Source organism: Ursus arctos, unplaced genomic scaffold (genome assembly GCF_023065955.2).
Source record: "Ursus arctos isolate Adak ecotype North America unplaced genomic scaffold, UrsArc2.0 scaffold_6, whole genome shotgun sequence".
NCBI lineage: Eukaryota > Metazoa > Chordata > Mammalia > Carnivora > Ursidae > Ursus > Ursus arctos.
The window spans coordinates 21,238,446-21,263,100 of record NW_026623078.1 but is presented as its reverse complement, the minus strand read 5'-3'; the positions used below and the strand labels follow the sequence as shown (position 1 = coordinate 21,263,100).

General features: G+C 34.0%; 1 protein-coding gene across 10 annotated transcripts in view; it reads right to left on the bottom strand.

Annotated features, from left to right (window-relative positions):
- Positions 1–24,655, bottom strand: part of YTHDF3 (YTH N6-methyladenosine RNA binding protein F3) — a 40,054-nt gene that overhangs the window by 10,037 nt on the left and 5,362 nt on the right. For 5 of the 10 annotated variants that reach the window (XM_048212686.2, XM_026516423.4, XM_044390377.3 and 2 more), the window contains exons 3-4: positions 21,777–21,862; positions 11,477–13,075 (exon numbers count right to left, since the gene is read on the bottom strand). In XM_048212686.2, coding sequence (XP_048068643.1) covers positions 11,477–13,075; positions 21,777–21,862 — 1,685 coding nt within the window. Of the gene's footprint in view, positions 1–11,476; positions 13,076–21,776; positions 21,863–24,220; positions 24,367–24,655 lie in introns of all 10 variants that reach the window. The other 5 variants (XM_048212688.2, XM_048212687.2, XM_044390376.3 and 2 more) reach the window with 2 other exon arrangements.

Genomic DNA, 24,655 nt, shown 5'->3' with positions numbered 1-24,655 from the left:
AACAGTTCATCTGTACCGAGGATCACGTAATTTCAAAGTGTACTAGAAAATGGAAGAGTTAAGAATTAAGTTCAAATAGTGAAAAATGGTGGAGAACAGCCATAATATGTGTTAATTTAGGTCCAAATGAGAGTAACAACATGATTCTAAGAAGTCTTGGAATTGGTACTAATTCATGTTTAGAGCTGTGATTTAATTTCGACAACACATAACATCACTCATCACACTAAATTAATTTTTTTGTTGATGTGTAGCCTTATTTTGGTTTTAGAGTCTTCACTTAATTTCACATTTAAGTCACACTATATTAAAAATAAAATCACATACAAAAATGAAGCATAAAGATCAAAAATAAAATGGTCTCTCTTTACAGACAATATGACTGTTAGGCAGAAAATCCTAAGGATGTTCTATTAGAACTAACAGGTGAATTTATGAAAGTCACAGGACACGAAATTTTTCTATAAACCAGCAATGAACAATGGAAAAAACTGATATTACAGTTACATTTACGATAGCATTAAAGAATATAAAATACTAAAAAAATTAAAAATTAAAAACTACATATGTATACTTAGAATAAATTGATCAAGAGACATGCACATGTCCCCAACACTGAAAAATACAAAACTTCACTGAGAGAAAGTGAATGTCTGTCTGTCCAAGCAGACTGAGTTCCACAAAGAAAGGGCTATTTATCTTTAGTGGCTCACTGGTAACATTTAATATTTATCTGTTGACTCAATAAGGGATTACAGTTAAGAAAAGAACATACAGGATCAAAATATATGGTGATATAGGTTGACCAGAATACAACATGTATGCTAGTTTTCTCACATAAAAAGGCGGGTCTGGGGACCCAGGAACAGAAGCTCTGAAAGCCAAACAAAGGAATCCATATGCAATTCCATTTTGGATCAGATTTTAGTCTGTTCACAATAAAATGAAAGTAATAACATTATTACATTCCAGACTTTCATTTACAAGTGGAATTGTTCACTAGTAGCTTTTTTATATCTTAGTTCTTTTATTATATATCCTATAATCTTTATTCCCTGTTATTTCAAATCCAAAAAAACCCGTCAGTATTAAATGTGTAATGTGTAAGAGTTGAAATAGCTTTCAATAAATTCAAAGTTTTCTGCCAAGAAACAGTAAAGTCAGTTTACTGCTCTCAGTAAACAGAGTGCGATATAAGTAAATTTCTAAATTAAGAAATTGCACATCAAAATTTTAAAATAAACTGTTAAGTAAATAGGAAAGGTAATTCAACAATTTAAATTACTTCCTGAAACTTAAAAAAGATATTTCATATTAACCTAAATATGTTCCTGCAGTAATCATATATTTGCTACTCACGAAAAATAAGTAACTGACATATCATTAAATTAAATGATGACTGTTCATACCATAATAGATATGAAAGAAGTATTTCCGAAAGATCTATACTTAATCCAGTAAACTACAGATAGTTCATTTACTAAACTCCTAAAATTCTTTATAAGCACTGGAACAGAATACAGCCACTATTAACTCTCCTATGGGGCAACAATATTAATCTGAGAAAAAAATAAAAACAAATCGGTATTATAAAATGTTAAATCAAAGCACCTCTTTTCCCACCTCTGGCCTACAAAGAATATTTACCAAGTTCAAAACAGAATCTACTACAATTAAAACTGTGTCATCTTTTTTTTTAACTGTATCATATTGAATATACAAAATGTCATTCAATGTTTTAACAGAGAATTTGCCACTTAAATATGCAATATAAAAGTTTATGGTATCCAGGCATCTGGCTGGCTCAGTCAGTAGAGCATGCGACTCTTAGGGTCATGAATTCAAGCCCCACATTGGGTGTGGAGCCTACTTAAAAATAAAATAAAATAAAATAAAAAGTTTATGGTATCCAGGTGCCAAAATCTACTTCCCAAAGAAATATTCTCCAAAATTTACAGTAAAGATCAAAGGAAAAGATTTTACGTACTGAATTTGTTTCTGTTAATCATAATCAACTCACTAATAAAAAGGAAGTCCATCCATTAAAAAAAAAAAGTCATCCATAAAAAAAACTTACCAAAAGGTAGTCGCGCACAGACTTTGACTCATTCTTGATCCTAAGAACTATAATTTGATTAATGGGAAAGCATTAAACTAAATGTTCTACTTGAGAAAAAGAAGTACAGAACTGCCGGGGAAATGCTTACTGTTGTCACAGGTATAGTTATTGTTGAACTGACTTCTTGTATGTTAACAAAAACTTGGTCACTCTGAGACCGACCTATCAATCTCAGATTCAAAATTATTCCCATTAAGAAAAATACTATATGAGGTACTAAAACTTACTCTTTGAAAATACCTAATATAAAATAGTATACATGACTGAAGTACATAGAAGATTCCAGAAATTAAAATCATTCAATAAGGATTTTAGTATAATTATGCCTTGCTTAATTCTACATAAACTGCAGGTTTTCATCTCTTTCTGTGCGAATAGGTAAATGCCATATTTTGGAAATTCATCTCAAAGTTACAGGCAACTGAAAATTCTAATTTCTATAGGGAGATAAGAGATATTAAACAAAAAATTTCACTTGAGATTATGTTTCTTGATCAATAAGGATTTATAAGAATGAAAGAAACTAGTAGGAGCTAAATGACTCACAATCAAGTACAACAGAAGTAAAATTTCAATAGAAGGATTTTCTGAATAGTCAAAAGTAAATTCTGCCGTGAAGACTACTTGAATTTATCTGTACATTTACACTCAGAACATTATTAGTTCTTTGTTTTCTTTCATTTTCCAATTAAACAAGGTTTATCATTAGAAGTAATACGGACAAAGAGCAAGTTAAAGTAAAAAGTAAGCTCCCCTATCCACCTCTAGCCCTTTCTATTTTAAGTTCCTCCTAATGGGTTATCCGCTATAACTTTAAGTAGCACACTAATACATCAATTTCCTGTTTTCTCAATGCAGACACTATCAATTCCCATTGTATATGATTAAGTAATTTACCACAGCAGATGGATGTTCTCCTCTTCTCCCTCTTTACACTAGAAGCCACACTCTTTTAGTTTTAGTGATTGTCTTTATGACTCTAAATAATATGCAAGGCACAATTGTTTGCTATATCATCTTTAAACAATTCTGTTACCTTCAGAAAGATGAGAAAAATACTGCATTTACTCTTCCTCAAATCTTTCCTTCCCGTTCCATCTCATACCATTTTGTTCTAACTATAATTAAATCTCTTATATGCTAGTGTCCATTTCTACAGATGGAAAAACCAAGAGGCAGCATTCATTATATAATCTGAATGATCAGTACATAGTTCCTAAATAAAAAAGAGTACAGCAATTTAAACCAATAAATAAAAACTCAAGGACATTCAAACTTTCCAGAAGGAAAGAGATTCTTCAAAGCATTTACTCATTTAACAAATTACTACTTATGTGCCAGTCGTTAGGTGCTAGGGATTCAGCAGAGAACAAAGCAAGCCCTGCTCTCACACAGCTTATGTTCCAATGAGAACATGATTAGCTAGAAATGTTATTTTCTTTTTAACTTCCTTCACTTCTCCAAGGTCAGTGGTTCCCCACTGAGGGCTTGTTTCATTTGTCAGGCTTCAAAGACCACAGTGCCAATTTAACAGACTGAGTGGAGATGCTTATATTCCTAAGATAAACTACATACAATGAAGACCTATCTGGTGCACAGTTCCCGTTGAAAGATATTTGTTCTAGTATAAGCAGTTACCAGGTGTCATCTTTCTTGAATTCCTTTTTCTGCTGAAAAACCTTTCAGGTCACTTTCTCATGAAGGGTATGTGGCGACTCCTGTACACCTGAAATCTTTATTTTGCATTTCCCCTTCAATGATATAATGCGACACTCATCTGTAAGAACATAATTCTACATACCCCATTCCCCTCCACTCTGAAATAAGATTTTCTGTATGAGTATCCAGAGTTGTAGATGGAAAAATTCTGATGATAATCTGATTCTCCTTCGTCTGTAGTAGGTAATTTGTCTTTGGCTCAGGAAGCTTAAGATTTTCTCTTTATCCTGCCTTTCGTTCTTTTCAATTTGAAATAACCCTGCTAGTTACTGAGCTTGAGCCCATTCCTTCTGAAAACATGTATCTTTTGTCTTTGGGCATTTTTCTCTAATCATTCTTCCCTTTGCTTTTCCCTATCCTCTTTCAAAACTCCTTTAGAAAGACAGCCGGCCTCTCCCCTCTTTCCATCACGTCTTTCACCTTTTATATGTATTTTTCATCTCTATTACTCCACATTTGGAAATTTCTTTGATTTGAAATTTCAGATCAACTGGATTTAAAACATGAACATTTTATTATCTGCTGCTCACTGATTTTTTTATTTTGACATTCATATTTCTCATTTCTAAGAACATTTTCTGGTTTTCTTTTTACATACGAATCCTCACAACAAATTAAATTTTGTTTTATATTTTAAATTATCTTCTGCTCCCTAAATTCTTTTAGTGAGCCCATCTTGGCTGTTCTGTCATTAAGCTTGATTTTAATCAAATATATCAAAAGTATGTGTTCAAATCTAAGAATGAAGAACTAGGCAAATACTTTGATAACTAGCATGGATTTCTCTTCAGTTTTAAGTTTCACCAATATCCCTTACTCTAAACGACAGAGCATGACTTTCTAAGTACTATATAACCTGACAGGATGTCTAGCAGACTCTTCCATTGGGTGCTTTGCTGGCAAGGTAACCTGGGGACTTCCTCCACTGTCAAAATAACCAGAAGAAAAAACAAAGAAAAAGTCGATTAAAGACCCAGTGATGAGAAGATGGAATTAGCTTCTTCAAGTCCTTGTCTTCTATCACAAGTAGGCCTAAGAACTTAATGAAAAACATAAACACACTAGAAAGAGAAATGAAAGAAAGTTACTATAACCACAGACCCAAATGCAAAATTTAAAACTAAAAACTATGCAAAACCATAGGAAAAAATCTTCCCAAACCAAGGAAAGGCAAAGATTTGGGGTCAGATTAGTATAAGCCTTCTAAAGTTGTTCTTACTATTCAAAATTGTGTGGGCTATTCTAGTTCCTCTCCCTGATCTTAGCCCAGATCTTATACTAGAAAAAAGGCATAAAGGACACTGTGGATCAACTGATAAGAGTATCGTGGTTATAAGAGAGTATCCTTATCCTTAGGAAATATACGCCATACTTTTTGGGGGTAAAGAACTATGATATATGGCGCTTACTCTCAAATTGTTAAAAAAAAAAAAAACACACATAAAGCAAACAGGGAAGAATGTTAATAGGTTAATCTGGATAAAATGCACATGAGTGTTTCACATATTATTCTTACTCTTCCAAATAAATTAAAAATTATTTCCAAACAAAAAAATGAAGGAAAAAAGATTCACATATATTGTTGCATGCTCAATCATTCCACTATATTACTAAGGCACCAATGTATTTTGGCTATTTTCCTGTTGATGAACATTTAGGTTGCTCCCAGTCTTTTTTACTATTATCTTCATTCTTGTGTGTCTCCTGGGGTATATGGAAAGTTTCTCTTAGGTTTATATCCAGGAAAACTGCTGAATTATAAAGTTTATGAAATGTTCAGCTTTATAAGAGAATACAAAACTACTTCCCCACATAGCTATTACCAATTTAATGCTCCTATCTTCAACGGCAGAAGAGATTTTGTTGATCTAGTTTCTCCAATACCTGATACCATCACATTTCTTAATTTTGCCAAATGAATGGATATAAAATATTTCCTCATTACAGTCCTGATTTGCATTTCCCTAATTATTAATAAGACAATATATTTTTATATATTTATTAGCCATATTTGTTTCCTCTTTCATGAAATGACTATCCATCTTTTGCCCATTTTTCAATTAGTTCATCTTTTTCTTAAACTGATTCACAGGAGTTCTTTACATATTCTTGATACTAATTTTTGATTAGTTATATCCAACATTCTTGCAGTGCCTCACGTCTTTCTACTTTCTTTCATCTTTTGATGAACAGATTTTTTTTTTCAAGTAGGCTCCACATCCAGAGTGGGGTTTGAACTCACAACCCATGAGTCACATGCTCTACTGACTGAGCCAAGTAGGCACCCCCTGATGAACAGATTTTAATCTAGCCAAATTTTATCAATCTTTTCTTTTATAATTAGTACTACTATGTGTCTTAAGAAATCCTACTTTACCCAAAGACCAAAGAGTATGCACCTGGGAAAATGTGACCCTCATATATCAGAAGATTTGAAGAATTTCAGCAAAATACAAGACAGATGGGGTCATGTTAAAAGAGAACACTAAACAATGACATGCAAACCTTTTTATTTCAAAAAGAAAAAAGGTATAACAAGTAAAAAGAATTCTACCAAAACACCACTAATTTGTCCCTCTTGATGGAACCAAGGAGGACCTACAACAGACAGGGAACACATCCTTTATCACGGGATGCCAACAGTATCTAAAAGCAGTTATGCTGGAAAGCTAATGTGCAAGCACAAGCTCATCTAAGAGAAAATCTACAAATAAAAGTCTATGCATTCTTCCTGGACTAGGGATACCAGCACCAGGAAGAAAACTGGGCAAAGACACATGATACCGCAAACGCTAAACAGTTAACAGGGAGAACGGTTTCCTGACATGGTGGTTTCAAACTCAAAGCAAAGTTAAATTACGGCCACTAGCACATCCATTGTACTGGTGTTCTCCCTTCTTAATCTCACAGGCCGATAAATCACTCGACTGTTAAAGTTGACAACATGATTCTCTCATCTCCATGTGTGCAGCGGGAAGAGAACGTGCAACTAACACTAAGCATTGAAAGGAAGAAAGAAGAAAACGACAACCCTGTTTTGGAGCAAATACCTGACCTGGATGATCCTCTTCCAGGTTCAGTGATGACAGAAAAAAAGTCAAAATGAGTCTTAAAATATCGTTTCACAAAAAAGGACACTAATAAAACTATAATGAATCAAACTAAAAAGCTTCTGCACAGTGAACGAAACCATCAACAAAATTAAAAGGCAGCCTACCGAATGGGAGAAGATATTGACAGACGGTCAACAGACACAAGAAAAGATGCTCAACATCACTAACCATTAGGGAAATGCAAACACAATGAGATCTCACCTCAGACCTGTCAGAATGGCTAGTATCAAAACGACAAGAGATAACAAGTATCGGTGAGGAACAGTGTTTGTGGGAATGTAAACTGGTGCAACCACTGTGGAAAACAGTATGAAGGTGCCTCAAAAAACTAAAAATAGAAATACCATACAATCCAGTAATCCCACGTCTGGGTATTTACCCAAAGAAAACAACACTACTTTGAAAATGTGTATACACTCCTATGTTTATTGCTGCAGTATTTATAACAGCCAAAATATGCAAGCAACCCAAGTGTCCATCAACAGATGAATAACTAAAAAAGATGTGGTGTGTGTATATACACACACACACACACACACACACACACACACACAATAGCACATTACTCAGCCATAAAAAAAAAAAAAAGGAAAGAAATCTTGCCATATGTGACATGGATGAACCTAGAAGGTATTATGCTAAGTGAAAGAGTCAGACAGAGAAGACAAATACCATATGATTTCACTCACTTATATGTGGAATCTAAAAAACAAAACAGAAACCGACTCATAAGTACAGAGAACGGTCCAGGACTAGGGGAGTGGGGGGATGAGGATGGGTAAAACAGGTGAAGAGGATTAAGAGGTACAAACTTCGAGTTATAAAATGTCAGAGATCAAATGTACACAACAGGAAATAGTCCATAATACTGTAATAACTTTGTATGGCGAAAGACAGTAACTATACTTACTGTGGGGAACATTTTGTAATGTATATAAGTGTCGAATCACTAAGTTATACACCTGAAACTAACACTGAATGTCAACTATACTTCAATTAAAAAAAAAAAAAAACACTGAATCCAAATCATGGCTGCCAGAGGTTAGACATGGGGGAAGAATGTAACTACAAAAGGATAGCACAAGACAGTTTTCCAGGGATGATGAAACTATTCTGTATCCTGATTATGGTAGTGGTTACACCAATCTACAAATGTGTTAAAATTCATTAACTGCCTACTCCAAAAAAGTGAATTATACTGCATGATTTTTTAAAAAAAGTTTTAAAAGGATATGTACATGAATTTATAGGAGTTTAATTTATATTCTCCAAAAACTGGAAACAACCCAGAAGTCCTTCAAAGGATGGATGGATAAACTGTGGTAAATTCACACAATGAACTGATGCTTAGTAATTAAAAGGAACAAAGAACTGATATACAAAACAATACTGATACATTGCAAAGATATCAAGCTAAGTGAAAGAAGCCAGTCTCAAAAGATTACACACTGCGTAATTTTGTTTATATGACATTATGGAAAATACCTTAAGAGACAGAGAACAGATTAATCAAAGGGGGAAGGAAGCATTTGACTCAAAGAGGCAACAAAAGGGAATTTACAATTTTACTGTATGTAAATTTTAAAAAAGAAACAAGTCTAAAAAGCACATGAGGAAGAAGTTTCAAAAATGGTAATTACTGGAAGCAGAAATAAGCTTTAAACAGTCAGCTTTGTGCTCAATAAACAAGATGGACTCCGGATCAAATAAAAAAATCAACATATGTAAGCAGGAGCTACACATAATAATGTAAGCAAACTAATACTGTCACTGAAGAATTCAAAACTTGATAAATCACAAAATCAACACAAAGCAAACCAAATTAATGACATGGAAATTCAAAACTGAAAGTCTCCAAATGCAAAGAAAAATGATAAAGAACCAACAGCACCCAAGGACAAAGATGCACTATATTTTTCAACATAACCAGAAAAAAGAAAATATAAATTAAAAATCTGGCCTATAGACAAAGGATTAAGGAATATTATTGAGGTCCATATTAAACACATTCCACATACATGTTCATATTCCAAGAATAATCTTTTGCATACACAAAACAGAAATAGCTATTTCTAAAGAAAGAAAATTTAGGCTGGCCTCAGACTTCTCCATGATATAAAACTATAAATAATGTAATATAAATATAAAACTATAAATCTAAGCCTGAATGAAAAGCCTGTGACCTAAGAATTTTATATCCAGGTAAACTGTTGTTCACATATCATGGCCAAAGAAAAGACATTTTCTTAATCTAGAAGGACTTAATATATTATAAATATTTGTATTATATAAAAATAAATCTATATACCAAATTACTCATCTTAAAAAAAATAAGTTACGTAAGATTAAAAAAAAAGGATTCAAAATAAACATGTCAAAGGTGGGTTAGACATCATCAAAAGACTAGTAATAAACCATGGAACAATTTAAATGTACAATTTTAAAGTTTAAAAATTATTAACTTTAAATCACTGTGGTATATGTGATTGTAAAACAATATGTAACTAATAAATAATTCCTGAGACAATTATACAATAAAAAAACAATAAAACTAGGACTAAATTTTCAGACTGAGTAGGGAAGAAATGTAGAAGACATACAAGGGTGACCTCTTAGTGGTGAGAGGGGAAAAAAAGTTGAGAAGCAGTTCCTTGCCATGCATCCTTTTTTCCCTGAGCAATCTCATTCCACTTTCGCAGAATCAACTATCAAGAACAGAAAGCTCCCAAATCTAACTCCCACATCTAACTGCTTAATCAGAGATTTCACTTGCCTCTATTTCTCAAAAGTAACTTACAATCAGCACATCCTAAAAGGAAAACCTGCACCCCACTTTTCATACCCCAAATCCATTTTCCTGATCCACTATTTGTAATGGCAGTTACAATATGACCATTTACTCAACCGCTGAGCTCAAAATTTCAGGAGCTCCTTTTGATCCCTTTTCCCTCGTTCTCACACATTTAATCGGAATCACTAGCATGAGAATCACCTAAGGTGTGCTCGTTAAAAGTGTACATGACCAGGTCCCTTATCAAATACAGATGACACTTGATCGACATGGATGTGATCTGTGTGGGTCTGCTTATATACAGATTTTTTCTGTCAAATACAGTCAAATACAGTACTTTCTCTTCCTGATAATTTTCTTAATACTGTTTTTCTCTAGCTTACTTCACTGTAAGACTACAGTATACAATTCATGTAACATACAACATATGTGTTAATCAACTAACTGTGTTATCGACAAGGCTTCCTGTAAACAGTAGGCTATTAACCAAGTTTTGGGTGAGTCAAAAATTATACACAAATTCCAAACTAGGAGTTTGGCACCTCTAACCTGCACATCATTCAAGGGCCATCTGTATATCAGATTTTCCTGCAGTGGGTCTTAAGAACCTCCATTTCCAAGAAGCACCTTAATAATTTAAGTGCCCTAAGGTTTGCAAACGACTGCTCTAGAATCATTATTTCAATTATTATTCACCAGTGAGGTATGTTCACAAAAATAGTTTCCTTGTCTGCACAGACCAAGAAGCCACAAGACATGTAAGTTCACACACAGAAACAAATTATTGACATTTTATAGAGCTAAGTTCTTGCTTTATCTTAATTTCTACGTAAGAGCTTTCGATAGTAACCAACATAATTAGAAAAGCTTCTAACTTTATACCTGCTGTATCTGAAAAGGAATTTAAATGTACTGTCTACAGAAAAGTCTACTAGTTGTCTACTCCACCCATTCTTTCTTTTCCTCTTAAAAAATAGGACCCCCTATTTTCTCTTGTGGTTTGGAACAGAAAACATTCCCCAGCTGGTCTTGCTCTGTGTTCCCTGTGATCAAATTCTGGCCTATATGATGCAAGCAAAAACAGTGCATAACTTCAGGAAAGTCTCCCTTAAGAGCCCCACGGAGGGCCAATAACAGAATAAGAAATCAAATTCTACAGTAAAAATCTAAAAGCCCATGCCTTCCCAACTCTAAGCTGCCTTCCCAAAGCCAAATCCTCACCATACTTTGTACAAGGGCTTTAAAAGTGTACAAATTACAAAAATGAGTCAGGAAAGAGTTTCAGGGGAAAAGTCTATTTTACTTCTCATAAATATGAAAAATAGTCAAGCATTTATTTATAAAAGCTGTTTCAAACTAACAAATTTTTGCATAAAATTAATGTTTAGAATTATTGATTAGAGTCCCTCACCAGCTCATGAGTCTGCTTAGTTTTAAATGCAGAACTTCTGGAGCTTTGATGAACTGTACAGCTAAATGACCTTTATCACTTGAGTATGAAGAACAGGCAAATTCAGAGTAAGGATGACCCTTGGGAAGAGAAAATGATGTCCATGTGCCATGAGAAGCCCCGAAGGGAGTTTGCAGGGTTCTGTTTCTTAAGCTAAGTAGTTGGTTTCCTTCAGAGTAAAGCTCCTAAACTCAGAATGTAATATTAAAAGGCATTAAAGAATACCCATCCATACACACCACCCCACTAAGAAGACCCTACACAAAAAATTACTGTACTCTTACCCTACGCATGGCTTCCTCCTCTTCTTGACGCTTTTCATAATGTGCAAAGTCATCAAAGATTGAGGTGGTATGCTTGAAAGTAGCAATTATTTTAAGCACTTGCTTAGCTTTTTCTAGGGGTACCTCTTGAGTGTCCCTTGAATTGGTAACTGGTTTGTTGTCATTATTTTCTAAGCGAATATGCCGTAATTGGTTATTGGGAACATCTTTGACAAAGATCCACTTAACTTCAAATTTGCCCTTCCACTTATCCTGAGACCAGACACCAGCATATGCATTATAGTCCACAACAGACTTCATTTCAGCCACTCCACAAAAATGTCCACTGCCATTCACACTGAAGAGTAAATAGAGTGGGCCTTTCCCATTCAGGGAACGGTAAGCTGCATCCAAACGCTTATTACCATGCTCAGTACTACACCAGATAGAGTACTTAATTGAACGGTGTATGTCATCCTCGGAATAGCTTTTAATTATAAACACACGTCCATTCTTCAGGTTCCAGTCAAAGTCTTTGGGATTATAATTGTTTATGGCCTTTAGCTTTTCCAGCACTGGATGCACTTCTACACTAGAAGGTGAAGCACTGACAGGAACAACACCTAAACCAAAGTTTTCACCGCCCACTCCATTGTTCTGGTTGAATCCAGCTCCCCTATTCCGCGGAGCTACCCAGCGATTCTGCAGCTGTTGCTGTTGCGGCTGCACTTGGTGAGGCTGGGCCTGTGGCTGAGGTCCTTGTTGCTGCTGTGGTTGTGGTGGCTGAGGCTGCTGTTGAGGCAGTTGGCTTTGCACCAATGGTGGTGGTTGAATTAATGGCTGAGGCTGCTGGATTATAGTTTGAGGAGGCAGAACTGGTTGGGTTGGTGGAGCCTTTACCACTGACCCCTTTTCATCCCAAGTTCCAATATTCATGTTGTGTTTTATAGGAGGTGGTGGCACAGCAGAACCCCCAATTCCCACATTGCCCTTGGGTTTAAGTTTCGGTTGAGGTTTGGCAGGCTTTCTGGCAATGGCAGCCCAGGAGGTTGGTTTAGGTGCTGCACTGCTAACTGGGGGCACGCTATTGGTTGCAATGCTAGTCATACCACTGCTGCTCAAGGCTGTACCTACAGTTTTTGTCACTGCAGCTGTCAGGTCACCACCAATTTTCAGTCCGGTCATGCCTTGCTCAATACTGCTAATGCCAGGCACCTTACTCAAAGTATCATTGCCAAATCCAGCCTGTCCATCTGTAATAGCTCTCCCAAGAGAACTAGGTGGATAGCCATAACTGCTACTATAAGCAGAACTTTGTGTTGATTGTCCCTGAGATCCACTTGTCCCCCATGTAGAGAAATCAGCATTACCAGGAAAAAAGTTAAATCCATGTTGACCAAGAAATGGAGGGGTATTTCCTAATGCCCCAGGTTGACTAAACACACCATCTGGTATATAATGATGTTCTCCATTACTCATTTGTCCATAGGTTGTCAGATACGGCATAGGTTGGTCTCCAGCCGTGGACCATGCTGCTTCCCCAAGAGAATATGGAAATCCAATGGACGGAGCATAGTAACTAGGCATGTATGGATCTGACATTGGTGGATAGCTGTTACTCTGGAAGACAAAAGAACATAATCAGGAGTGAAATAGCCTCTAAAGAGCAGGGGGGAAAAAAGACTGAAAGATTAAAATCAAATAGTTTTAGGTAAAAGAAAAACAGATGTACCTGTTCCAGAGAAAATTAAAATTTCAAATCCAATTTTATCAAGACAAAAATTTTCTGGTATTTTTATTTTAAAATATTTGTTATAAAATTGCAGGGGGTTTTGGGGGGGAGGAGATGGGTAGGATGGGGATAATCTTTAAGAGTCAGATCCTTTGGCACAATTTTAAAATACCATCACTTCTACAAAAATCGGAATTATAAACTCCACAGACACAAACTGATCATTTACAGCCAACTTTAAGCAGCTGATGTATCCAAAAATTTATATGCAAAGATTAAACAAACCTGGAAGCTATGCCAAATAATAGAGGAACTACAGTATACCTATCTATATGATGGAATCCAATTCAGCAATTAAATTTTGTATTTTTATTAAAATGCTCACATTGAGAAGAAAATAATGATTCAAGATTATACCTATGGCATGATCTAAATTTGCTTCTTTTGTCTTGCTCGATTTGAAAACAAATCAAAACAAAATCCTTACTATGGTTTCTTAATGGTGGGATAACAGGTGCCTCTTTTCTTTGTACTCTAATTTCCAAATTTTACCCAATAAAATCATCTTCCTGTTCAGAATTTTAATTCAGAAACATTGAGTTCCTGTATTTTTTTCCAGAATCACTGCAATTAAATTGTTTGTTTTGAATACTAACTAATCATTCATTTAGTAAGTTGCCAAAAATAAAGGCACCAAATTCTATTTAAAGAAAAGGAACCCCAACTTTGTTACTAGCCAATGTAAAAAATAAGATACTTAAAGGATTTATTTTGAAATGGGTTTCTTAGGCCAAAAACATGTCTGAGAATAGATTTTTCACTCTGGTTTAGCTGTGATTTTTAAGGTGTTGGACAGACCTTTAGAATGTATAGAATTAAGCAAAATTTAAAAATTAAGCAAATATCTAGTCAGGACAGCTAGTACTCCCCCTATAAGAGTCAATACCATTTTGAAGGCTGATTATTCACTTAATTTATACAGGCATTCTAAGTTCTCTGGAGCAAAGTATTTAAATTTTTTTTCTGTTACTGTCTTAGAACTATGCTGCCACTACTTTCCCACCCAAGAAAGTGTATCAATATAAATACATAACAGTAACATCATAGATACTACCTGGAATTCATTTGAATTTTTTTTAAGGCTTATCATTGAACACTGAGATATTATCACTATCAAGTTACTTTGACACACCTCACAACTGTTGAAATTGTCTACTGCCTATGAGAAAATTAATTTACTATTTTGTCCTTTGAAATGATTCTGATATAATTGATATGAAAATAACTTATAAGAATCAAATAAAGGTTGCATTTAAATTAATAACTGTGACATAGATTTGCTGAGTATTTCCAGCAAATCTTGGACTTAAAAACAAAAACAACTCTGTCACTTAGTACTATTTAAAGAAAAAAAAGACTCTTAAATATACTCAATATAGTTTACTATATTCAAAATGGAAAATAAATGGGTTACTGTTTACTAATTTAATTGAACATATTCTTTAACTGTATTACATAATTATTAACTACGTTTAAAAATATATTCAAAGAATGCTCACAATATTAGGATGAAGGAAATGAACATTTTTGGAAACACAACAACAGTATTGGTGTCATCACACAGACCAACATTGGAAATACTGACTGCTTAATACAAGAGAAGCCCGAGGAAAGTTCACGGTCACCAACAATGGTGATCAATGAAAAAAATCTTGAAGAAATTAGTAACGGTTAAACTTTACTAGCCATGACGATCACACACACACACACACACACACACACACACACACACACACGTGTGTGTAATCTGACCACTAAATTATTTGCTAAAAATAAAGTACTCATTGGGCTTCACAGTGACAAGGAGGTCCCTGTGACAGAAAACTCTAAAAAGCTTAATAAAAATGAACAGGTCAGCCAGCATAACATATATATAACAGATTAACATATTTTTTAAATTATCTTTTTAAATTACTAAAAAGATCCTTTTATTTATTATTTATTTCAACCAAACACAAACTGAATATCTACACTGTCAAAAATACTGATACATTCATTCTAAAAGAAAACCTACAGTTAAAGAGACACAAAACACAGGGAAGTACATAAATTCCACATGGGGGAAGAGCAAGAGAGCTGTGCTGAACAGGGAGGCAATCAGTTTCAAACTTTAATTTAGAATGCTGGCACTGAAATTTGGAATCAGATCAGGTAGAAAGTTTTTATTTTTATTTATTTATTAAAATTTATTCATTTGAGAGACAGAGCACAAGCAGTGGGAGAGGCAGAGGGAGAGGGAGAAGCAGACTCCCCTCTCAGCCGGGAGCCCAATATGGGGTTCAATCCCAGGACCTGGAGTTCATGACCTGAGCCTAAGGCAGATGTTTAACTAACTGAGCCACCCAGGCACCCCGAGGTAGAAAGTTTTTAAAGTTCATTCCTCATAGTCAAGTTTTTGCAAAATTACACTCCTAACTTAACACTGAATATTCTTATTTCACCATCACAAATGCTGAATTTTGCAGTTACCTACCAAGTTCCTAACTTCTCTACGTCCATAATAATTCAGAGGCTAGCAAACTAAAGGTCATAGAGTAAATATTTCAAGCTTTGCAAGCCAAATAATCTCTAGTTGCTGTCACTCAGTCATCTTTTTTTTTTTTTTTTTTTAAACAACCCTTTAAAAAGCTACTAGGCTTAGTGGTTTTTTTCAAAGAAAACAGGGCATAGACTGGATATGATCCCCAGGCTACAGTCTGTCCACTCTGTTTTAACTGATTATCTAATCTGTGCTAATTTCTAAAAACAGAAAGCCAATTTTCTCTGGGGAATGGGAAAACAAATTCTGCCAACTCTGTTACCTATGGGGCTGGACCAGGCCCAAAGTCTTTTGGCTATGGGGGCTTTTATTAGGTATCTTTTCAATTATTTTTTTAAATTGTAATTTTTTACTACTTCACCTGTAAATTATTGATTTTATCAAAATAGTAAGTCTAAATTACTTTAAAATGTGTTCCATTAGTCACAAGTGCTATCAAACAGACAGCTCTGGCTAATAAGCAGAGATACACTGCTATCCCTGTCTTACTATAGAGCTGTCCAGTGTTACTGCTACCACCTATACTTCTTGAGTATCTTGGGTAAATGGCTAGCTTTCTGCAGTTTATCAAACAACACTAACCATTTATTTTTACAGTTTTTTCAGTAGTTTCAGCTGAGTGAGATGTTTTTTTCCTTAGCTCCATCAAAGTACTTAACCAGCTTCTAAAGGCAATGCTTCATTTTGGGTTCTAGTAAGAACAAAGCTATAGGAAACTTTCAGAGTTTCAAAGTAAGATATGGTCAACACTTCGACCGTAACTGGAAATATTTAAAAACATGTTCTGCTAAATTTAAGACAAATTTTTAACTGCCAGCTATGTGGAATATCAATCAGAGGAATCTACCTTGGTAGTGAAGAGGAACAGAAGTTCCACTTACTGATGGAAAATAACAACTGAAGTCAGTTAAAGTGAAAATTTACTATATTCTTTAAAGATAATGCAACCTTCAAACCAAACGATGTGAAATGTTTGATGTTTCCCTCATGGTCAAAGAACTATTTAGAAGGGGAAAAATAACATCAATTATAAATACATAAAGTGATAAAAAAAAATCAATGAATAGAATGAAACACACGTGTAACAACAGATCCACAGACCCTTTACCCACAGCATAAACCTAGAACACAATCTGGACAGGCCATTTAACATAAGGTTGAAGTGAAGCCATGAGGTATCGAAACTTTAATCCCTGCCCAGGTACTTATCAGCTATGTGAAAGTAGCCAAGTTACTTAGACTGTGAATTGTTTTCTCATCTACTAAGAGGAAGTAAAGATATGGTGCCTAAGACACACTGAGTATTCAATCAACAATAGTTATATTTGTTAATACACCTTAACCTGCCCCTTCAAAATGTAAATTAATCACCAAACACATGATATAATTTCAGACCTACTCCAGATCTTAAGAGTATAAACTCATGGTATGATGATGGACTCAATTCTTTAATCTTTTACTTTCTATGTCAGTGATCTCATCAGATCATGTAACTTCTCTAACCCTGACTTTGTTGGTAAAATGGGGATATCTGCTGGTTTTATCAATTGTAAAGATTTTTAAAAATCTATCGTGATAACTACAAAGTGCTATATGGAAGTATAGGAGTAAGGCCTTTAGTTTTTGTTTTTTGTTAAGATTTTATTTATTTGTCAGAGAAAGCAAGCACACGCATGCGCACGCATGCACACACAAGCAGAGAGAGCAACAGGCAGAGGGAGAAGCAAGCCCTGTGAAGGACTGGATCCCAGGACCCTGAGATTATGACCCGAGCCGAAGACAGACGCTTGACTGACTGAGCCACCCAAGCATCCCTAGTTTTTTTAAATTTGAAACTAAAATACAGAAAAAATTAAAAGAAATTCCTTAGAATTTTAGTATCAATTATTATTTCTTAGCCTTATGATATAGAGCAATTGTTTTTCCAATATCTAGAAGAAAACTTGAACAGGAAGTTCATGATTACTGCTCTGACTTGAGACGTTTTAATACAACTCAATTATAGCTAGTCTTTCACACAGAAACTTAAGATCCATTTTTACTTTCTTTCCAAGAAAGAAGACGCTATAAATATCCCAGAAGTTCAATTAGAAAGGAAAAGGCATAATTCACCAATAAAATCACCTTTGTTCAGAGAAAAACAAAAACTGTTTTCCATTAAGAACTTGAGGTACTTCAAACTCCAGAACTTACTTCTGAATTAAAAAGTGAAGTTTAGAATACTTTCAAAGTATTCAAAGACAAAATACTTGTGTATTTTCTTTTAAAACTTTAAAAAATATTATTGTTACTTTTCAAAAAGTATACTCTACACATATCTAATCACAAGGATGTCACCAAAAAAAGTACTATACATGGTACCCAGTTAACTTAAATATTTCATCAACTGTAATTCTTTGTTCCCTATTCTAGCAGATAACCCAATCCATCAATTCAATACTTAATAAATGACTACTATGTGCCAGATACAGTGCCAGTCACTGGAGACAAAAAATGAAGAACATGGATTCTGACCTGGAACACTTCCTAGGTCTAGTGGGGAAGACACATACACCCTACAATTTGATAGGTACTGTAATGGGAGTACAAACAAAGCAAAACAAGCAGTCTAGTACAAAGAGCAGGGAAGCAAGTAACTGGGGGAATCAGAAGAGACTTCATCAAGGGATAGATATGGGAGTCTGTGTGTGTGTATACAGATCATACATACAAATACGAAGACTGAGATCATGAAAGAAAATATTCAGAAAATATTTATATTCTTAAAAAACAGTGACTCCTATTTCCTTAAGCAAATTAGATGGAGAAAGTTGACCAAAGACAAGGCAGGGAGGGAAATGGAGCAACTTTAAGGGCACTCATATAACAAACATAGGCACTGTTGTGAAGCTGTGGTAACTCTTTAACATGACACTGGCACAGCCTTGGGGGCTTTAAGAAGATTGCTGAGTGGCAATACAGGATTACTAGTTAGAAAATCACTCCAACAGGCAAAAATAATGAAAATGTGAACTAAGGGCAGTGATGGCAGGGAAAATAAATAACAAAATTCAAAATATTTTTTACTTTCTTAGTTCTCTATTCCACTTCTCTGACAAACATGGCTAGGAACTCAAACTCAAACTTCATTTTTCCAAGTTATTCTTCAAATTCGTATGTACAAATTATATGGCATCTTTAACAGTACCATTTAAACCTGAATTTTCCAATCAACTTAATCATCCGATTATTCTGAGGAACGTTAGAGAACTAATTTTAAGACCTGAAGGATGAACATTTACTTTTCAAATAACTATAAAAATTATCCCTTAAGAAACTGAGCACTAGAAAATAGAATATGCTACCACAGAAGGCCAACAACCTGTTTTAAAGTATCCCTGGATTTGATCTGAATTAGATCAAAGTATACAAAACAATTTAAATCATTAGCCCAAAAATTAAACACTTTTCCAGACAAAAGGTCTATTTTTCTACTTCATAATATTAAAATCAGATGAAGAAGTTTAATTTTAAAGACATATTACACATTTAATTGAAACATTTTTTAATTAATCATTTCAGCTAGATCAGAACAAGGAACAATAAATGCTTACATAATTTTAATATGTAACTAATTACTTGAGATATCTCACCAATAATTCCAGTTTTCACTAACCTGCTTTAAAAGGTCCATTTTTAAAAATTTTCTCTTTTAATCTCGGTGTTGTTATAAGTAACTTAAATTCTTATACAAATCATTTCTAAGACTTCAGATAATTTTCAATTTTTCTCTCGAATAAACCCAGTTTTCAACATTCTATAGTGTGAGTACTCTTTCAAAGGTAAATATGTACCCTGGTTACAGATAATTACTTTTAGTATTATAGAAAGCTAATTGCTAAAAACCTATTCATTAGTACTGACAAGGAGAGGGAGGATAGTACAGCCTTACTGGAACCAAATTTTAAAACTTCTCTTTAAATAACACATGAATATACATTCAAATATCATAAAAAAAATTTAATTAGTAGAAAGCATAAGATTTTCTACTTAAACATCACATTAAAACAAATCTTTTACAGATATTTTTGTCCCAACATAAGGAAACTTTTATGGTACGATTTAAAAATTGGGTTCACTAAATACATCTCTTTGTTCAAAAACAATGGTTTTCTGACACTGTCAAAGTTTGTTTGTTTGTTTTACAAGTGCAATCTTATGCAGCATTCCAATATATAAAACAAATAAAAAGCAAAGCATAGCTCTGGTTGCTGCAGGGGTGGGATCAAGAGTACCCTCCCCTGGTTTTCCCTAGGCAAACCTGAAGCACCTCTGTGGAATGCCAAAAAAAAAACAATCTTCTAAGCCCCTGTGACAAATAAATTATATAATATCTGTTACCAAGTAAAAAAAGAGGATTCTTACTGGTTGCAATTCCCAAACATTTACATTCCATTAAAATTCCTTGAAAACAGAGGTTGAACAAGTCAGTCAGAGGATCTTCAGAACTATATCCTTGTCTTAGAAAATCATTTTACATTATAACACATAAAGTATGAAATCAAGTAGTAAAAAAATTCAATTATTTAATATTTAAAACAATTTCCCAAACTTATCTGATTATGAAGACCTTTTCGAGAAAATATCTACTATACTTCGTAATATCAGAATTTCTAAAAAAAAAAAAAAAAAAAAAGTTGGAAACACTTCCGTAAGAGATGTTAACTGAGATTACTGTACGGGCCCAAATAACAGAATACTGAACATTTCTTTTAAAATTTGCACTGCAATTCAAAACAATGATCTTCCTATTTTTCAGTTATACATTCTTTCACAGCCTTTAAGTGGAAAGTAAATTTGTTACTAAGATCATAAAGTTAGATTATATAAGTATGAAATGAATTTTCTCATTCTTTTATGAGCAGCCAAACATTTATAGATTTTATCACCCATTTTTATTCTTTCTCATTTATTCCCTCCCCCAACACAAGGTAGGAATGTAGATCAACAGATAGAAGGGGTGGCTAATGAGAAATGACCCAGGGGTAGATCAGGCTGAACATACCATGGCTCTTCACACTCCTAAGAAAAATCCTACATACCACAAATTGGGAACTACTTCTTTTCAACTTTCCCTACAATTCTAACAGCCTGCAATGATATTTGGTTCCTTGTTCTTTTACAGTTTAAAAAAAAAAACTAGGTTAAGATTTCATGGTATATTTTTCATATATCTTTTTTTAAGCAAAACCACAAAAGCAGTTTCATTGTAGAATATTCTCTCCCAAGAAACTGGTTGATAATGAAAGTTTATTTTTTAAATTTATATTAACAAACAAATGGATGTAGAAATGGTATAAAGAGACCAAAGAGATCAAAGAATACTCTTTCATTTTTCAAAGCTTAAATCTAAATTATACCTGTATACAAACCCACACGATTAACTGTGAAAAATCCAAACACAAAAGAACCTCAAAAGTCACCAGTTTATTTGATCTGATGAAATTCTCCAAGCCTACAATACAGAAGGCAAGCGTGTTTCTAAATCTTCTATTCCCTACGTTACCTGGTTGTATTAAAACTTCAATCAAATTGGAATACCTTATAAAAGAGAAAACACTATATTTAACCAAAAATTTCAGGCATAACTAGTCCTTTTCCACAAATGTGTAGCTAATTAAACCCTGTAATTTGCTTGGGCTATGAAGATATGGCAGCGACATTAAAGATTAAATTCTTTCAAAGTTCAAAAAAAAAAAAAAAAAAGTCTAACCATACCATATAGATAATGTCCATCTTCAAATCTTTGTCTTTCACAATCTAGTTTCAGCCACCTAGAATTTCCAAAGAACTTTCCCGTACCACAAACCTACAACTGTTATTCACTATTACGCAGGCACACTAGATTAAAACATGTTATGGTTAGCCTCATTCAATTAAAATATCTATTTGAAAAATCCATTAATACTAATGTAAGTTTAATTTCCTAAATATGGGACTGTCAGACTTACCTGATTTGTCTGGCTACTTAAGTATGGCTCAAAATCATCATCATTTACAGCATCTTTTTGATGAATCGAACCGTTTTGTACTGAAACTAAAAAATATGTTTATATTAGATGTGTGGTAATTATCTTTATGAAACTGACAGAATAACCTAACATTTTCAATATTTTTCAACCAACTCAGAAAAAGTTATCCTGAGTTGTTCTTTTTATTAAAAAATCCTCTTAAAAATTTAACTTAATTTAGGTACAAATATTTATGTGCCACCAAAAACTTACAAATCTTGTATACACCCAAGATTACATAAATATAAACTATATATACACTTCCCATTACCAAAAAACATAATGTAAATATCTCAATTTCAACATTGTAGCAAGCAATTAAATTGTTGGAAGGGTTCCCTGATACTATATTGGAATCTAAAATAACCACTTCAAATAGTGTTATAGATAATCGATTACTGAATGTTCTCTATCTTTGTTAAATCTCTATATAATTTAGTACAAGAAAGGTAAATAAAGAATGAAATAACTTTCCTTCGTAACTGAAGTTAGAGTAAATGTCTTAAATGTTTCCAGTTAAAGAAAGTGGCTAAAACTCATTGAAGCAGTTATCACAGTGAATAAATTCTAAAAAATCTAAATAAAAAGGCCCCAAATTCTAAACCAAAAAATTATGAAAACTTTCACTTAAAAGTACAAACGAAGACACTAAAGATAACCATGATTATTCTTCCAACACATAAGAAAACCAAAGAAAAATTTATAATGCTGTATTTGTTCAGAGATCATTTCCAAAAATGCTTTTTAAAGTTGTTATTCTCTGAATGCTGTCTCAGAGTGCTTTTGAGCACAGACTAGAAATAAGGTCCTGGGTTTGAATCCCAAGTCTAACACTGAGAGGTGGGGTGATCTCTAATTAGTGACTCAGCCTCTCTAACTCTACTTCTCTGTTCAAGGAGCTTATTGACAGTACCTACCTCATTTCATCTGAGGATTCAAAGACCGTATTCAATAACCTTGGCTATTATTATTACATAAAATATTACAAGATCCAAGTAAGATTACAAATTACTTTAGGACCACATAAACAGAAGTTTTTACAAGGCTAAAACTTAATATGATGACACTGTCTAAATATACTATTCTACTTTTGAAACACATGTGAGATGAAAAAAGCTGAAAGTTTCTTATGGATGTTGACTAATCCCTTAAGACACAAAAACAAAAAAAAAAACGCTTTCAGTATCTGAAAATTCACTGCTTAAAAATACAGTGTCACAAAGTTATTTTAAGTCAAGGCTGGGGGCAATGGATTTAAGTTGTGTGTTCCTCTACAGCATCATTACATCTTTATTTTCCTTAATTTTCCAAGAGTTTAGATCACCAAAAATGTAGTATTACAAGCTGACAGTGGCATGGGAGCAAAGATAGGTGAAATCCCTTCATTCTTTGCCACCCACTGAGCAGCAATGATCACTCAAAGAAATGATACTGCTCTGTGAAGCCTTCAAAGTAGACCTCTTATGACACTACATTGCCCTCAAATCACAAGGGCAACATGAAGGTCACCTTGATCTTGGCTCCACTGAGGTGGTTTAACTGTATTGGTAAGGACTGCAAGACCCAGGGTTGAGCTAAATGCGCTCCTTAGAATTTAAATATGTAACAGTCACTAGTAACAAAAATAAAGAGGAGGGTACATTAGGTTATTTCTGGTGGGCTAATTATTTCACCCCCAAAGATCTAACATACTTGTTTGTCCTTTACCACTGGCTTTACCACCCCTTTATCAAAGGTGGTTATACACTGTCTCTTACCTCTGGAAAAAAAATCCTCACTACACTACTGGACTATGACACTAGTATATGTTATTATCTGAAACAGCTATCCATTTCAAAATTACAACTAATTCTTGTATTCATTAGATTCTCAGAAATTTAGTCCATGCTGCTAATACAGTAAAAAAGTACCCACTTAAAATCTATCTAAATTTATATTATGGTGCTATTCTTACTCATTTCCTCTGTTCTATTCTTTCTCTTCTAATTCTAAGATGCTGAGACTAAGAACAAAATATTCTCATGCACTAAGTAAATATACAGTCTACAATCTGTGCATAAATGATGCATAAATATGTCCAAAAAGCTCTAAAAGATTATTCAAGGAGTATGTCAATCTAAGGAAAAAATATTTAATTAAAAGTATTTCATGAATACTGACAAGCAATTTGCATTAAATTAGAATCTGAATAAGAAGCTAGCCCTTGAGTTTCAGAAGCATACCTTTCCTTAAGAAATTCAACTGTCTTAAAGACTTTAGTTTTTGAACATTACTTAATGACAATCTAATGTCTTGGAGACTGAAAGCCATTAAATAGCAAAGATATCCAAGCCAGTTCCATAGTCTGTACAAGTTCTTCAGGGAAAAAAGAACAGATGACTTACATGATTCTTCGCCTGTTTCCTCTGCTCTATGAAGCAGAGTCAAATCAAGATAGAACATGGGCCTTAGGAGCCAGGTGATTCTTTGCTCTGGTCCTGACTACATCAAGTTAGGAAAGTCAACAGATCTGTGCATCATGTTTTCCCACCTACAAAAACAGCGACAATACCATATACCCTCTATCTCCTTATAGGAATGTTTTGAGGATTAATAATAAAATGAAGCCTAAAATGACAATAAAGTGCTTTGCAATCATTTCCAGAGGGAGTGTGGGGAGAGGATACAAAAGAATACTGCCAACACACTGCATTTTCCACTATTTTTCTGAAACACTGAATACAGCCAAATTCAACCTAATTCTTTTAAACTGCAGTTTTACCCAACAATTCTGTCTCTCTGTTGGGAAGGGATGGGGGAAGAGAGGAGGGAAAGATAAA